At 34.2% G+C, this 18964-nt stretch overlaps 1 protein-coding gene across 6 annotated transcripts in view; it reads right to left on the reverse strand.

The window, feature by feature from the left end:
- Positions 1–18964, reverse strand: part of LOC121599891 (patched domain-containing protein 3) — a 38500-nt gene that overhangs the window by 14713 nt on the left and 4823 nt on the right. For 3 of the 6 annotated variants that reach the window (XM_041928008.1, XM_041928007.1, XM_041928012.1), the window contains 6 exons: positions 8725–8855; positions 7942–8087; positions 5426–5643; positions 4970–5331; positions 4699–4862; positions 291–629 (listed from right to left, as the gene is read on the reverse strand). In XM_041928008.1, coding sequence (XP_041783942.1) covers positions 291–629; positions 4699–4862; positions 4970–5331; positions 5426–5643; positions 7942–8087; positions 8725–8855 — 1360 coding nt within the window. Of the gene's footprint in view, positions 1–290; positions 630–4698; positions 4863–4969; positions 5332–5425; positions 5644–7398; positions 7520–7941; positions 8088–8724; positions 8856–9207; positions 9375–13599; positions 13741–18964 lie in introns of those variants that run through there. The other 3 variants (XM_041928009.1, XM_041928010.1, XM_041928011.1) reach the window with 3 other exon arrangements.

The raw sequence follows: 18964 nt of genomic DNA on the forward strand, positions 1-18964 counted from the left end.
GTAGAGAAAAATGTAAGTCAGACTATCGTATACCATGATCCTCCGACGTGAGTGTTATCGTCCGAACTGCTCGACGAAAAACCACGTAAAGATCATTATTTAAGAGGAAAGGAGGGATATTACACATTGATTTATGCTACAACAACTTTCATTGAGTTTGATTCAACACGTATGTTGGCATTATTTTACACCTCATTCAACGTTTACCGGTAAATGAGTAGTACGGTATGCAGTAGATAACGGCTATGATGAAACGTTTACGATACGTTTACGGCAAAGGGTCTACCTACCTTTTATAGCAACCGATTCCGGCAGAACCTTGTATCCGAAGATGGCATGCAGATTTTTGAACTCGCAGTGTCCCGATACGGCCATACAGCCGGCGAAGAACGTAACATGCCAAAGGTAGGTAAAGCACACGGCAAATCCGCTATACGCACAGAAAATTTGAACCGATGGAAAGGGGCTGAGGATGCCAATCCAGAAGGAGATCATGTCGGTCAACGATGTGATAGTGATAGAGACGGCTGCTTCCGACATCATGTGACCCATGCGTTCTGGGACAGATAACTTTACGGACGTACGTCGCCAGGCGGCCAACATAACGAACGTGTCATCTATTCCGATACCTAAAATGAAGAAATAATTGATATATATTGTAAAATTGGAAGTGTTGGTTCTTATCGATGTAATATGAATTTATTCATGACAAATATTCATGAATGTCGATCCATATCAGTAACATATAATATTAGTTTATAAAAAAATCTAGTTAACAATACGTCTGATAAAAAAAACTGTAATACACTCACACACAAATGAAGTACATGTAGTGAACACGAATAACCGTGAGGGTGCAGGCTGGATAATTGCAACCCACACAGTATGCACAGCACTCCTCTACCCCCGACCAGCCGTACGTATGCAATTACATAATCATTTACTCACACGTGTGATGGTGTCAGCTGTATCTACAAGGTAGTGGTAGGCACACAACTATTGAGGTCCAGAAGTGGACGATCGATACCGATCTACCTGCCAAAAATCGATCCCACTCATGAAATACACTTTGAATGGTGCTGTAAAACTGAAGTTTCTATCTGTAGGCATCAGTGCAACAGCACCAAATTAACTTCTTATCATGTAGGGTGCAAACTAATCAATGTTGCCTTAGCACAAGGCTACTCGTAATTTCGTCATTCGTACGACCAGTGGCGTTTACCGTTCCACATATGTCTAATTGTTTACCCACGGCTAAAATTTGCGACAGATAAATCATGTGGTAAGTGAGGCGGATCTATGGGATTTGAGCTAAAATTGGCTTAGTATGCTATGTGGCCATCATAGGATAGCATATTTCCACAGATACTCGAACGACACCAAATAATTGCTACCTCTGGTTCTCTCGAGTACTTGAGTGAGGATAATTTATTGGCGGCGGCGATTGTCATAAGATGACTAATTATGTTTGTTTTAGCACCACTCTAAGCATAAATTTGACCGAATGGTTTATTAATTAATTTGCCTACATAAATGCCATTTTTAATATTTAATAACATATCCACTGAATAGTCTGTTATTTTTAATATTCGGAATGAACATTTTACAACAATATTGTTAATGTGTTATACTCAACAGTAAGAATGTAAACAAAGAGTACGATTTACATTCAGTTATTTGCCCTTCAATGCATCCTTCGTTGGAATTGCATCCGGGTTACAAAGCTAATCAGACCCTGATGTGTAACCCATGAAGCTAAAATGATCGTTAATTTAAATGTGGATGTGTGGTGGAACAACTTCCACAACCTTAGGGTTAGAAACAGTGTAGTTATCGTTCAAATGGTGTGTAGTAAGCCAGTCTTTCGTTAAGAATGCACTGCATGCTTCTTCAAGCGCTTGAAGGTTTTGTTAATTAAGCTTCAATTTTGTGCGCACATATTGCACAGATGCAAGTCGACCTTGTATGAATTTGTACTATCTTTAGCACCATTTCTGGTTTCGCCTCAATTGTTTCAAAGTAACTTCATTTACACTATTTACACACACGTGAAACATTTTGATGTGATAAGTGAAGAATCCTATTGTCTATTTACCACGCAACTAACAGTTTCCTCTATTCAGTACAGCAGAAGGACCCCACAGCCACAAGGACACCTTCTGTGACCTAGATTGGGCTTGCAAATATGCGCAACAATTTATCAAACAATAACCACAACGACGGACGGCATCCAATTTCATTGTGGCTAATTTGGCTTCTAGTACCATACAGCATGTTGTGTTAAGAAAGCTGCTGAGATTGCGGTGATCATGAGCATATAAGCGGCAACAACCCTTTGCCACAATTGGAACATCATTCACTACCAATTGCAACAAAAGATAGGCGTCAGCACAGTACGCGTCTGTTAGGCATCAGTATCAGCCAAAAGGGTGTTGTGATTATCTGGGCTGTAACTTTATGATATTAACATTGATTGTAAAGAGGCATAGTGAAGTAAGTTTCATTAATCTTTGCAATTTTACGACCCAAATATGATACTGCCAAGAAGTACAGTGTAGCGTTGTCAAACTGTTTAATACATGTTTTGATGTTGCATTGGTTAGTGCGTAGACGATTTTGAAGTTCTTGGTCCACATATTTGTTTGTACATAAAGTGTTATTGCCGGGAAGATTACAAATACGACGGGTGTATTTGAATAGATTCGCACATTAAGCACGAACAATAGGTTCGATTGTGTTTTTATTCGTTGCACATTAGCAAGTTTATGTTATTATATTGTACACGAAAAGACTTCACCAGTTCCAAATCAGACACCACACTTGGACCAGAAATGGTGATCTATTTGTACATTACATTACAAAAAACCATCCCGCCAGCAGGACCCCCAGTCAATGGAGGTAGCTCGTAAATGCACTTATGCTTGCATTCATAGTTTGCGGCGCACCTTCGGTGACCGTAAATTGCCGGCAATTGAGTGCATCGGTCATGTTGATTGTTGAACTCTCTCATACGCTCGCACTCACTGTTCGCAACGAGAGCCTTTCAAGCGCCTGGCAGTGTTTCTTTTCGTCTTACACTGCTCACTGGCACTTATCTTTCGGCATCATTGGCAAATACCATAGAGTTTGGTAATTGTATACGTATTTCTTTTCTCAAGTGGTAATAAGTTATGTAACTGACATTGTGTGCTATGTATCTCGTGAGCACCCTATCGAAATGGGAGTTTTTCCTCACATGTTTAATTGGCATGCTGGTTGGTTGATTTCTTTTTGGTTCATTTCACTCTTCCATGCTTTTTTACGAAGTTTTTATTTTTCGTATGTGTACGTCTATACGTGTGTATGTATGTATGTATGTATATACAGAGGTGTTCGTAATGTATTGAGATATCATTGCATGCGCAAGATGAGCAAACAAATTGAAAAATGATCGGTACAGACAAAACAGGGTATTACGGTAATAGTGAGTATTTATAAAACGGGTACTGTTTGCGTTTGTCTCGTGCATGATAGAGAAAAGAAAGCAGAAAAGCGCATAAAAGTAACAGAAAAGAAAAAAAACAAAAAAGCTTCCGGACAGTTTCCGGCACGCGGCGCAACAAACGTCTGATAGCAAAATAAAAAAAAAATTTAGATTGATATGAATTGCTACGCGTGAAAATCTGATCGTTATGAGAGGATTGTTACCTAATCTAAGATCATAACGCAATATTGGACCATAGTATAGTGAACCAGGAAGGATGAGTAATGGTTTTACTACCAGAAACAATTAATGATAACAATAATATCGAATTGATGTAGGAAATGGAGTTGTTTCCACAATCAAAACGAGAGTATGTTTCGTAAACATAGTGAAAAGTTTGGGCCGAACAATATTAAACAAAATTAAAAATTTATGTTATATGTATAGTTATACAAGCAAACGTACGGTTTTATCGTCTAAAAGAACAGTCACCTGCTAGTGAAGAATAATCATTTCGACGACCACGCTTTGTTTGTATTGATACCCAAACAACTAACCATGAATGGTTAGTATGATGCACCTTGTAATAGGTTACTTGCCTACTTAAACGGTAATTAGTATTCTAGTCATATGCTATGAGAATTACTGTGTTGTTGTCTCATGATCACGGCACAGCGCGCCTTATATTGATGAGCATTGTAAGCATGACAGAGAGAAAAGTTTGACCGTTTGAGGTGACATTGTTTGGAGGAAGGTTTTTATAGCCGACCCAATGTCGCCCTGCAGATGATGCTATTGGTAGTACTCATGGTCGTAATGCCATAATGACATTAAGTACAGCTGAACGATGAGTAACGTTTTGCACGAATACCAATCAATAATTGAATAGAGCTAGTTTTCGTGGTGTGGGTTGATTGAGCAAATTTGATAATATTATCTCATATAACCGTCAGAAATATGTATTGCACTGACTGTCAACTGAATTCTATAGCTGATACAAAAGTAGCCTGTATATTTTGTCTTTCTTACATCATATGGCATCAATTACGAGCGAATTATATTAACTGCCATCGGGTGTTAGAGAAACGCCATCAAACGGGGACTGTTAACCGAGTCGTTCAAGCTAGCTGTACTCTTCGCATACATGATGCGTGAATGGGTTACGATTTCGGACAGACAATTGTTCCTCCGTACGCTATACGGCGGTGCAATTAGAGGAATGTAGCAAGACTTACCAATCATAAGAAACGGTGCCGCCAAATTGATTCCGATGAACTCAATGCCCAGATACATGGCCAAACCGAAGGCGGCAGACGTTGCCATCACAGCTGATACGTTACCCATCAGTCCGAGCCACGGTTTGGATCGCACTACGTCGCCCATCATGCAGGTCACAACGCTGTTGGTTAAAAGTGAAACAAGTTACGAAATAATCAATAAAAATATTGAAAATTGCATCTTCACAGATGGCTACTTTATTACTACAAAAATGTCGATCTTCCTTACCTGAAAGCTATCATCAAGACGAAAGTAGAGCTAAAGTACGGAACCACTGTTCGCGTATTTCTCTCTAGCTCGTGATCCAGAGTGCGTGATGCGAAACGTGCAACAGAAATGTATTTGAAGACTCCATGGTCTTCGGCATAACCAACAGCCTCCAGAAACGCTTCTTCCCAGGCCGCTCCTCGAGCATCCTGTCGTTTGGAGTCGGCCGTAACAAAGTACACCAACTGCAATGATGGCACTGAAACGATCAGATTGTCTTCTGATACCTGCGTTCCACCGAAGAATACTGGAAAGACGTGAGCATCCCACGTCACGGGGTTGAACATTACTGGGAAAGTTAGATTTAGATCGCCAGTTTCTACCTGTTAAAAAAAGAAGATATTATTTATTGATGCATGATTATTGTTTGTCACTTTTTGTTGTGTTCTTGGTTCAAATGTAGAACATGCATCTTACCTCATCGATTATTTTGTCCAAGTTTAGTATATCGTTCGTAAAGCATTCATTTTCCCAACGAGCACAAGCTTCACGGTACGTGAATGATTCACCGTCGTACTGCACAGTAGCATTCTGTATAATTCCATCCAGCAGTCGTAACTCCTGCCAAACTTCGCTTCGTAAGAGATTTTTGTTGTGTTCGTCCTTCGAAATGACAATTACTCGACCGAACCTCCCTACAGGGAAAGGTAAAATGAATGAACGAATATCAGCATGAGACTAGCTGTAATGACAATGTTCTGCTCTATTTTGACATTTGAAGCAAGGTTTTGTGACTAGCTTTAAATTCCCAATTTCCTTCCCCAAGGGTAAAATTTGATTGCTTTTTGTTTTGCCTGCACGGAATGCAAAAGTTGTATCACGTTGTAATATTGAGAAAGACATTTTCGATTCCGTTTCCGTTTCGATTGTATAATATTGTGCTTTTTTCACCTCGTTTTGTATGGTCGTGGAACCTTGTTTATCGAATGAGTTTCACATACTACGATCAGCCAAACAGGCTAGCCTATGAATACTGCCTTTTGTACATTGATATGCATGTAGTCTTTTGTTAGAGCAAGTAAGCATATAATAGATTGACTGAAAAAATCGATCATAGAAGAGAGCTTATATACTCCTTGCCTCAGTGTCCTGGTTTACTAATCGATCATCGGTATCTATAAAGGAATCTACATATTTCAGCAACACGCGCAAGTCCATTGGTCTACTACTAATTACTTCTTATCTTGTTAAACTTTACCTCTAGAACAATTACTAAAGTTATAGTAATAGTATTACAGCAAAAGAAAAATAATACTAAACGTCAAATAAAATTGTACCACTATACTTGCACGACTTTGTTCAAAGTTGTTTAAATAAAATTTGATATCTTCGGCATTTGCTATTTTATTCTAAACTGTTTTCCTGCTAGTCTTAAATCATGAATCAAAGATATCATCACTTGGTTAAAATTATTGTCATTACAAAATAAAACTAATGTTTTATCAGAAGTATAGAAACTCCTTTTTGACCATTCAGATACATTATAAAGTATCTAAATTTTTTTTATTGCAAAAATGTTATGTGGAATGCGTAGCTGAATTACTTGCCTGCTGACCAAAATGTCTTTAAACCTGATACTCATGATAATAAAAAAACTTATCACAGCGATTAGTGCATGTGTTCATAATCTGAAATAACTTGCCGGTTCTATTTGTGTATTGTCCGATGCACTATCAAATTTACACGTGACTTCATCCATGCAAAAACTGATACTAAATTTGATCTACAATAATTGCTCTCGGTTGTAAAACAATGCTAGTATCTCCTCACTGCAAAGGAGATGTAGCGTATCGTTGCATTCTGTGAGCTACTGAGACAACACGCCTAGCGGATCGAACAAAACAAAAACACCTGTGGGAGTTATCGTAGGGATGAATAATGATATACAGTTTTCCTATTTACGTCATTCATCATCACATTCATCAGTGCCAACACGTGCAGTATGTGCGAATAATTTTTGATTCTAACAATCTCAGCAACGATCATGAACAATGCCGAGTTCTTTTGAGAAATGTGCATTTTTTGTGAGAATGGAAATTCAAAACGATTTTAAATATTATGAACGTTAATATGATTTTACCATCGACCATCGAGCAACAAATACAATCTAGAATTTTGTATCTACACAAATAAACAAAAGCTGTATGCTTTACAATTAATATTCAAACGACTTTTTCGCCTTTTACATTTCCCGACCCAACAAAACAAATGACTTTGTCGCTAAAAATTAAAGCGACGAACCCCGATTCATTATTCTACTACTTGGCGTTACGACCTACTGCGGGCATACTAGCCATCACATATAATGGTTTACTTATAAAGACTTTTCATGACAACGCAACTTAATTTGTAGTGTTTGCTATTGGATGACGGATGGGAATCGAACTCACCCGCCATGTAAGAATTTACACGTCTTTAGAGCTGATTGCTAAGCTTATTTTATACAGGATTTTTTTGTATCTCGCCCTTACAGATCAAGCAGCAACCGACTACTTATTGATACAATGTTATTAATCGCCCTATCATGTTTAAGAGATAAAAAAAAAACTTTTTCATCATCACTGAAACATACTTAAAACATAATATATAGGATATCGTGTAAAGTAATCTAGGACAAATTCGAAATTATTTGAATCCATATTACGGTCCATATTACTTGCAATCAGCCCACCAAAGTGTTCATCGCAGAAATACTAGTTGACGAAACTGCTCCATCCCTTGATAGGAACAAACTAAAGCCAGTTTTAACATGCCCGTTAGTTAGAGTCGGTTGGTTGGAAATGAAAGTAGTCAAGATATGACCTAGCGGCACTGACAATCATATACTGAAAAGTAGAACTGACTCAAAGGACAGCATGCAAAACCGGTATAATTGCCCTGCATGCTACTAAGTTTCCTACCGATATTATAACTGCACTTGTTTTCATCCTTACCCGGGCGAGTAATTCTTCCAACGTTGAAACGGTGCGTATAGTTGACCTTGAAGTAGCTTTCAACGATGGCACGTTCTGATTTGCCCTCCCCTCGGACTGGTGAGAACAAATATTCTGGATCGATTTCGTATTTTATTTGTTGAAAGCTGGAATCCATGAAGCGAACAAGAGACAAATATCGGTAAACAAATGCAGAATAGAAGAACAGAGAATATAAGAAAATATGCGTCACATTCTAACGATAGTGTTTAAGTTTGGCCGTAACCTAGCGCCTTAGTAAACTAACTAAGAAATAAAATTTGTTAAATCATGCACCATAAAACTAGACGTTAAAGTTAGATAAAGATAATCATCCTTAAAGTAATAGTGGTGTTAGTTGCAATAATTTTCTGTTCTATTGAGGGGCTAGTTATATTGCAACTTTTTTTCGGAATAAGGTGTAGCCAAAAGAAAAAAAAAGAAAAGCCTTTGCTAACAATCTTGTAAACTGCGTAAAATTACTTTACTTCCATTTGATATATATAAATTTAGTACATCAGTAAGTATAACATTTCACTTTTTGTGTGTTTCAGTTGTTTCATCTTTTGCCCAAGCTTTAAAAATTTGACGTATCAAAAATTGTTAAAAAACGAATTAGATTTAAATCGTTTAATCACATGATATCTACCTATTTGATAAAATAATATTTTCATTAAAATGGTTATCAAATTATTGTTTTATTTTGTAATGTGGAATGTGTGGCCATGCAGAAATAATTTGCCGATTATAACTACATCTACTTACCCAGTCATACACAGAAGAGCTAGTAAAACAGGTACTATAAGAAAGTAGCCCGGATGCCTTCCGATGAAGAGACCCAGCTTAAAGAAGGATTTGTTTAACGCATTGTCCACACAAGAAATGCCGCAAGTCATCTGTAAGAGAGAAAATTACATTAAAGTAAAAGAGAGACTCAATACATGGGTACACATAAAAACAAATGAAGTGAAAAGGGTAATCGAACTCATCAATCTTTTCAGCTAATGATGCATTAAAGACGTGACGCGCACGCACCCAGTCAAACAATCGGTAAACGTGGATACGTTTTTACACTCTTAACCAAAGCAAGCTAACTTGTCCAAGCAAAGTATGGTGGAACAAAATGAGCGTACTCCACATTGAAAGTACCCTAAAGCGAAGTTGGTCTGCGTGTATGTTGAAATACTGGACGAACATAAACATTGTGAAAAGGTATGATTTTCTCATTTGATTATACCGAGCGTATACCTCTACTGTTAATTGTACAACGTAAACGCCCTAACTGCACAACGAAACCAAACTTTCCATTTCCATGGTATGCTTTGTACCGACCATGCCGAAGTTCTTTGACTGCAAACGAAAGGGAAAATCTCAACCAAGTTAATTTCCCACTATTTGCACGATTTGAATAGTTATGTTAGGGCCATGGTCGACCGCTGGTACTGCAAGATAAGGTTATTGAGATCATGAATGCTTGCTTTGACCTCCTGTTTTTCAATGAGCTACGAAGCAAAGAAGTGATTAACAAACGTAGAAGTTATCACATGTTCAACTAAACAATAGTCAACAAACAATAAGTTTATGTTGATATGTTTTCAAAATATGTTTTGTGAATGTGTCAAAACCCATCGATAATGTGCCATTGTCACTCAATATTTCTAAATACGCGTCATTTTTATACAATTTTTATGAACTGCAAGCACTTCAACGAACTAAATGATGTGTCCATACGTTTCAAGATATGGAATCTGAAGGCAGCTATACAAACAGTCTTGTTGGTTTAATTAGTCTGCATGTTTTCTGCAATCAACATTAAACTCATTTAATTTGTCAACCCAAGTCTTCTTTTTTTGATAATAAAAACATAATTACATTACTCCTGAGCTCTAAATAGTCTGACATTGCGCAGTATGGCATAAAGTTACCCAAACCACTGGGTAGCAAACAATAGTGCACACAATCACGCAAAAAAAAAAAAACATAGCACATCCGACATTGACCCACTTTGCTTGATGATAATCTAACGGGAAAGCTTAATGTCATGTGACTGATCTGAGTGTAATGTAAGTTACTTTAATTATGTGCGACCAACGGACGAACATGATTAAAACATCCGTTTTGATATTGCTGAGGTGAGAAGTTTGTACCTAAGTGAGCGCATGTATGATATTGTTATCCGAGAAAGTCTAATGATAATTATGAACCGATTTTTATCCGACATTGAACATTGGTAATGACAGCATTGTGGAGTTTCAAGCTTAAGGTTTCTGGAAGCTGAAAGTGTCCGGATCAACATATCTGTTTCACTTTCTATCAACTAGACAGGAAATCGATAGGCATTTTTTGCGTTGAATGTCTTCCAACATAAACAAGTTTGCTTGCTATGTAAGACGTAGCAATCGGCTCGCAGAGGTCGACAATCCGTGGCGATCGAGAGAAAGGAAGCGAGACTAGCAGATGTGTTTGTAAGTTGGTCAGTTTAGTGATCTTAAAATTGGAAAATGTTGAATATTTTAGTATCTCTTATACGTTTACAACGCGAGTGATATCTTTTTTCTCCAGACTGAACGTATCATTTTATAGAGGCAAGAAATATTAGTTGAAGCGATGTACAGTGTTTTTATATGAACTATTGTTACGACTGGTAATAATTTATATTAAAAGAGCTTTATTTCAGACCCATTCCAACTTTCGTTTACTTATTTCGGCGGAGATTTAAAAAATTGAGCTGGTTTCTCTCGCATTAGTTTTTACTGCTGCGTTGGTTATTACCGGCCTTTCGTGACCCTGCCTAGTAACCTTTACCGAAAAGCCCCTTTTTTTGGTAAGCTTGATGTCTGTTTTGCCTGTTATATTTTTGTTATTTTCTATTGCAATAGTTTGTATCTATCACTCTTCTTTCAAAGCTATTTCCTGCTGTCTTATCCTAAATTTTCTTGATAACTTTTTCAACATTACCATCTGGGATTTCGTTTTGCATATCATATATTTTTTAAATAAAAGTTCTGAAATATAACATAACAATTAATTCATCTTTAAAAATGAGTAACAATAAAGTGGCAGTACTTAAATAATTACATAATGTATCGCAGATCGAACACAACTGGCACCTCACAATATATTTTTTAAATTGGTTTTCCGCAACGATTTTTCAGTGTAACATCACAGCTATTCAAATGAAGTGTATGAATGCAATTCACCAATTTGTTTACGTCACTTTAAAATGGTTCATGCCAGTAAGATTACTATCAGCAACAATATCAGTGTTATTTGTGAGTTGTCATTTTTCATTACAAAGGGTAAGTCAAAAAATTTTGTATACATAAGATGTCTGACCTATTTTTAAATATTCTCAATGAGTCGAGAGGTATCGGAACAGTCTATACCGGGTACTATGAAATCGAGAAGAGGAGATAAAAAACACCTTATTCTAACCAATAAGTTTATTTTTAATAAGAATGAAAAAAAGGAAAACAATAAATGAATAAATATGTATTAAAGATACATAAATGCTTACATATATTTGTATTTATATTCTGGTTCCTAATCGTAAGAATTATGCCTTAGTTCATTAGACGCTCAATGAACCCATCGCATGCCTAACATGGACGAGTTCATTAGCAGTTTCACCGGACGGAATGTGCTTAGTTTAAACGTCTGCCAAAGAAATTTTGATCGATGATCTGCATAGAAATTTCGGCATAAGCTTTAAGTATGTGTTAACTCATTTTTAATGACAAGACAGTCTACGTCAAATAGTTTGTTCCAATTTTTCCATTACTCGAGTACGTCCGAAACCACGGCTCTAGATTAAGTTTTAATGGGGTGAAGATGTTTCCCCTTTTTGGCGATCAACCTGTATGAAGTTAACTCTCACGGAGTGAAATAAATGCCTTATTATAAAGAGTAAAGATGTTTGAATAAATCTTTGCAGGTAGTGTTAAGGTCTTTCATGAACCGTGAAAGCGAATATGAATATATTTTACAAAAGAAAAGTGTGAGCTGCATGAACAATAAAAGCAATAAAACTTTACAGTGTTCTAATTTATGAGTTTTCACATAATTAACCTTGCACTATTTTCAGATGACTGCTATCAGACCAACGTGGATTTTTTTGTTGTCGATCGTTATATTCGGTCTGTCTCTTCATCTTAAATTGTTCCGTCTCTTCCCATTAGACATGATCATACCACTTGTTGTAACTTACGAACCCAAAAATTTTGCTATCAGCAACAATAATAATGTTGTTTGCGAGTTTTCTCTCTTTTCTTTACAAGTAGTTCGCTGTAGTTGACACGCTGACGCTATCACAAATGGTCTTTCCCAGACTGATATTTGGCGCAGATTACCGTCATTGAACCGTAATTTAGACATTAGTCTAAATGCATTGCTAAGTCCAAATTTAAGTATAATAATACTGAAATGAAATGCATGACGGATATCCTATGAAACGGATTTCCCATGAAAATATTAGTTTTATGTTCTGCGGGTTTAGAATGACTAATTTCACTTTTGTTTGATCGTTGTTAAAAATTATCAACTCACTGTTTACTAAAGAAACTTTTCTTCACTAAAGACATTGGATTGGAAAATGTGGTTAATATTAGATGATGATCTATGGTTGACTGTAAGTTGCAATGGTTCCCTTTAATTTACCAACTATACCAGCGGTTTTCATCCTGTGGGGAATTCTTCCAAAGGGGGATTTTTTTCCTTTTTTGGAGTGGGGGGATTTTTGATTAAAATTTCGCTAAATACTATGGGTTGTCACGCTCTCCCCCCGCTCATGATCTTGTGAGTGGGGAATGAAATCCTACATGCACATACTCTGTCTGTCGACTGAATCTAAACGAATCAGTCAGATACGATCGCTCCGTGTTTGTTTTGTTCAGCCCTCTGTGTTGAATAACAGTGATCGATACCAAAGGCCTTGCGAGACTTTGCTGTAATGAGACAGCAAGTCGCAATGCTTCTTTCTCTGAGTAGTACCATTTTAAGGTCAAAATATTTACATAACAATTCAATGAAACCAGTATTTGTAAAATACAGTTAAAAGTACAGGCAACCCCGCTTAACGCCATGTGTTGGTTCCCAACATCTGTCTGCGTTAATTTATTTCAGTTATCCGTTATTCTATTATTAAGTTTTTGGTCAAAAATGAATTTGATTACACCATTTATAATATTCAGAAAGTGGAAGCTGGATACTATCAATTTTATAAATTCCATTTTATTAAAAAAAAACTGCCAAACAAATAGCGATTTTAAAATATGTTTTAACATATACACATATTTTCTTTATGTATGTAGTGAACCCCGCATTGAGCCGATTATGCTTGTGTTATGCTTAATTATGATATTCTTCCCCCAAGAAAAATAAAATGTGATAATGATTCATTATTAGTCCACTATTGACCTCATTTTATGTTTCAAGCCAACAAGCATAAATTTCAGCCTTTCAGTGGAATAATATTGATCGACCGGGTTCTAACATTTAGATAGTAACGCCATGTTGGATTTCACCATTTGTTTGCAAACAGATATGCATTGAAAATCTTTCTCTTCGATATTTCTTTTTGAAATAAGTGTGTTATACATTTAATTAATTTTAAAACATCGATATAAACAGTTTTTAACCTACCTTGACAAAATATTTATGCTTGAGCTACAAAATTTATTCCTCTATGAGCTTCTTCTATTTGGCGTAATGTCCTACGCGGACATGCCGGTCTATACAGGCTTTCGAGACTTAATTCATTACCACGCAGCTGTACCACGGGACGGCCCTCTATGAGCTACTCTGATCGATCCTGTGGCGAATCGGCATTTATTTACATATTTTTCGAGAACTGTGTAGCAACGAGGTCCCGTAATGTAGAACGATTTGACAGTTAGCCAAAAGTTCATTACATGTAGTTTGACATACCGTATTAATACACGATGCGCAATCTCAGATTGCGCATATATTTATCTGTCAAACGGATCGGTTTGATATATTTATCTGTCAAAAAAAAAATGTGTATATCTCGGACATATAATCTTGAAAATTTATGCGCAATCTTGGCGCAATCTGAAATTGTATGGAAATGACGTTTATAGCTCAGGGTTGGCTACGCGAAATGACATATATTTTGATAAAACGAATATATGCGCAATCTGAGATTGCGCATCGTGTATTAATACGGATATGAAAGACCTTTTCGATTCATATTTTAAATATGATTATACATACGGTCCCCGAGATGTATGGTTAATAAAGATCGAAACGGCCGCAAAATACCGCCTATCTCGAATTGCCGCATAAGTCGAATCTCGTGATTTTCAGCAAAAATATCACCAATTTTTGCTTTATTTTGCTCATAGCGGATGATTTTTTTATACGATTCCGATTTAATATGGGCTTCAACATTCCATCAAAAGGAAAGTTTTGGCATTTTACAATTGATGTGTCAAAACGGTACAATTTGCTTAAAGAACTGTCAAATTTAGAAAACCGCGTACCTCCGAATCCGCGTTTAAAAGGTACCGTGTATCTCAGGGAATACCTGTAATAATGAATCGGTCTGGTAATCGTAAGAACAATTTTAATTGATTCAAAAATTTTACAGAAAAAGTATGTATGCCTCTAGTAATAATAAATGTTTAAGGGTTTGATTGATTTTCCATGGCTTTCTCTTGCCAAATGGCATCCAAGATAGTCAAACCGATGTTGAATAATTTTTGAGCTCGTTCCTACACAGACCTTGGGCTGAAATAATCGAGGCTGATAGTTTGGCGTGTGGTTTTGTATGGAGCGTTGACATGATTTCAGCTGCCAACTGTCAAAATCCATATACAATAGCTGGCTTGTTTCTTAAAACACTCCATTATTCATTGATCGCTCTAATCGAGAAAACAATTAAGTACAGTGGGGCGCCGTTTATCCGAGCTCATCCGAGCACCTTGCTCCTCACCACCCTCGCCAATATATGCGAATAACACGGATAATTAGTCAATAGATACCTTATCACAATTTTCTTGATTTTTTTAACATATATCTTATGTGCTGATTTAAAATACCCAGTTTTTATTAACTTCATGTTTTTCTAATGAGAATATTTGAAATTTTCCATGAATTATAGTGCTTTTTGCTCTGACAATGCGCGCTGAACCTATTTTTTTAATATCCTCCTAAGAACGCTGTGTCACCTTTGTTAGAATCTTGGTGGTTAGGTGACGACTGTAGCATGTTACCGCCCCTAATTCAAGCGTTGATCGTTTGTCGATAGAAAGCAATTTTACATGTATCTATTATGTGGTAATATATCCCACTAGTTTTTATTTCGTCTAATCAAAATCGTTGTTTAATTCCTTCATCTTATTGCTGAGATTATATCGAAAGCGGTCGGCAAACTTTACGGCCGAAAATGCCAGCTTCTATAATTTTATATAGAACTCCACATAAAGAACCAAATCGATAAAAAAGTATAAAATGCGTAACATTTATTCGAAACTAATGAAGGGAAAATAACCACACATGGCTCGCGAGCCCTGCTCTGCCGATCTCTGGACTAGTACGAAAGGCACAAGTATATTGTAGGGACTTGACGCGGTGCTCGGCTAACTGGTTGTTGGTTGTATAACAAAACTAGTATACCGAGGCTGAGTAACCAAATTGACCAACCGTAGTAAATTTAAACGATATTTTACTGTATTGAGCTCTATAACTCATGTTTGATGGAACAATGATGAAGCAATGAGGGTGCTGGAGCCCTTTATTGCTCCAAGATCCATTGATTATTTGCCTTATGTTGTCCCGAAATGTTCAAATATCATAAGAACATTTGTAATTTATAGTTCATAAGACTTTAGTTGTAGTTGTGTGTAGGCCATGAAGGCGCGAAGTCTTAATAATAATAATAATAATAATAATAATAATAATAATAATAATAATAATAATAATAATAATATAATAATAATAATAATAATAATAATAATAATAATAATATAATAATAATAATAATAATAATAATAATAATAATATATAATAATAATAATAATAAAATAATAATAATAATAATAATAATAATAATAATATAATAATAATAATAATAATAATAAAATAATAATAATAATAATAATAATAATAATAATAATAATAATAATAATAATAATAATATAATAATATAATAATAATAATAATAATAATAATAATAATATAATAATAATAATAATAATAATAATAATAATAATAATAAATAATAATAATAATAATAATAATAATAATAATAATAATAATAATAATAAAATAATAATAATAATAATAATAATAATATAATAATAATAATAATAATAATATAATAATAATAATAATAATAATAATAATAATAATAATAATAATAATATAATAATAATAATATATAATAATAATAATAATAATAATAATAATAATAATAATAATATAATAATAATAATAATAATAATAATAATAATAATAATAATAATAATAATAATAATAATAATAATAATAATAATAATAATAATAATAATATAATAATAATAATAATAATAATAATAATAATAATATAATAATAATAATAATAATAATAATAAATAATATAATAATAATAATAATAATAATAATAATAAAATAATAATAATAATAATAATAATATAATAATAATAATAATAATAATAATAATAATAATAATAATAATATAATAATAAAATAATAATAATAATAATAATAATAATAATATAATAATAATAATAATATAATAATAATAATAATAATAATAATAATAATAATAATAATAATAATAATAATAATAATAATAATAATAATAATAATAATAATAATAATAATAATAATAATAATAATAATAATAATAATAATAATAATAATAATAATAATAATAATAATATAATAATAATAATAATAATAATAATAATAATAATAATAATAATAATAATAATACTAATAATTTTTCGTTTATTGAGTTTTTATATAACTTATATCCATTTTAATTTATAATGCGTCAAATATATTTTCATTTTTTTATTATTTTTTTTTCGTAGTATATTAGGTAAGAAATACTGTTCAAAGCTGTATTTACCAGCTGAGAGAGAAATTACATTAATTATTGAAAATTCCGCTATCACAATCGTTTCCGTTATTCCGCAATCTGTTACCGAAGAGGCCAAATGGTGACCAAATAGGTGTGAGGTAGAATGAATACTTTCGTGTCAAGATTTCCGGTTAAACGTTTGAGCACGTAATTAACAAAAACAAAGAAGATCTTACTAAGGAATGATAAAAACTCCATCTGGGTTAGAACCCCTGCAGTTTCCATACCGGAATCCCAAAACTGATGAAAGCAATATTCGTGTAGGAAGTGTTTTCAGGCGATTGGTAATGTATAATTTGTAGTAATGCTAAGGTTTTACCACCTGGCTTTGTAACTTGTAAGTTTGGTTGATCCGTAGTCTTAAATATCTGTTCTTTCGGGAAACATAATTATTGCACACGTACAAATCCGTGCCTTTGACCGACTGCTACAAACCAATCTTGACTGTCAAAGCAATACAGAAAAGTTAATGTGAAATCAGCTTGACTTGGCTCATAATAACACACCTACTTACAAGATGGAAATAATAGATTGTGGTAGCAAAAGAAAAATGAAAGCAGAGTTATTTTTGATAACAAAGTACAAACTTTGAAAGAAGTCTGTGCTACATGATTTGAAATGTTTCATAAATAATGTTGGATTGGTGTATAGCAAATTATCATTTTGAAAGTTTTTTCATTCGGCCCTATATTCATGTTTTACTCTTAATCTCAATTTTACAACATCATCTGCAGAACTAAACTATGATAGTGATACAGGGGTATTTGAGTCATTTTGTGATGTGAGCTATATGATTTATCGTTCACGAAACGTGTTTTGATAAATACTGTGTGTCTTAATAAATCCACGCTAATTTCTATTTATTCAATATAATTTTTAGCAACACGGTTTTTGTGCATAATTGCTTCTTTATGCTTCATTACTTTTAATTTTTTTACATATTGTTTTAAAATATGTTAGGGGTGAGAGTTAAGTTTTATTACAATTTATCGTTTCAACCATAACTTGCTTTATTACTTGAATCATGAGCTGTTGAAAATATTGAATACGCCAAATTGGCATGTTTAATTTTCATTTTGCTATGCCGTCTTAAGTGAAATTTGTGTTTAGCGCATCTATTTTTAAAAATCGTGTTAATATTAATTTAGGGACTGCACAAAATATCTCGGTAAACCCTATTCTCGCTGTCACCGATATTGATGAAAGCCTTAGATACTATACAGTACCCACATTTTACATATGTGGCACATATTGCGCTAGTTTAACATTAACTTGTAGAGTTTAACATATTTCGCTAGTTTAACATTTTTGTAGAGTTTTGATAAATAACTAAAACTATTCACTTGTTAGATAATTGAACCAGGGTGGCATGCGGTTGAATGAATAAGGGAATGAGGGCAATTCAGTGGAGATTTCGTGCTGTGCTTGATTATAGCAAGTGTTGAAACTGGATTTCTCGCGCCTTGCATGTTTGTTCCTCTCATTTTTTTTAGTCTTTGGCAATGGTTGTAGTTGAAACGAAGTAGCATTACCGTTTTCCTTCGTCAGTTAAGTATGTTTAGTACCGCTAACTTTAGACAGTGGTATACAGTTGATTTTGCGTAGTTGTAAAGCAAGTTTTTCTTTTTGTATATTTGTATGGAATCATTCTGAATCCCTAAGTTTTAATTAAAAATGACATTCAAACACCGAAAACATCCACACCTTATTTATGATCATATCGACTATATGTTAAACCATAATACACAGCCAATTTACATCTTGGGATAGTAGCACTAGATTTTCAATATTTGCATTTTTTACAAAGTATAAAATGCCTGTTGCAAGTAACTAACTGCCATCTCATTCAATGCTATCCAGGTTTGAAACAACGAAGGTTGGTGTAATAAGTAGTAATAT

Source organism: Anopheles merus, chromosome 3L, assembly GCF_017562075.2.
Source record: "Anopheles merus strain MAF chromosome 3L, AmerM5.1, whole genome shotgun sequence".
In the NCBI taxonomy this organism is placed as follows: Eukaryota; Metazoa; Arthropoda; class Insecta; order Diptera; family Culicidae; genus Anopheles; species Anopheles merus.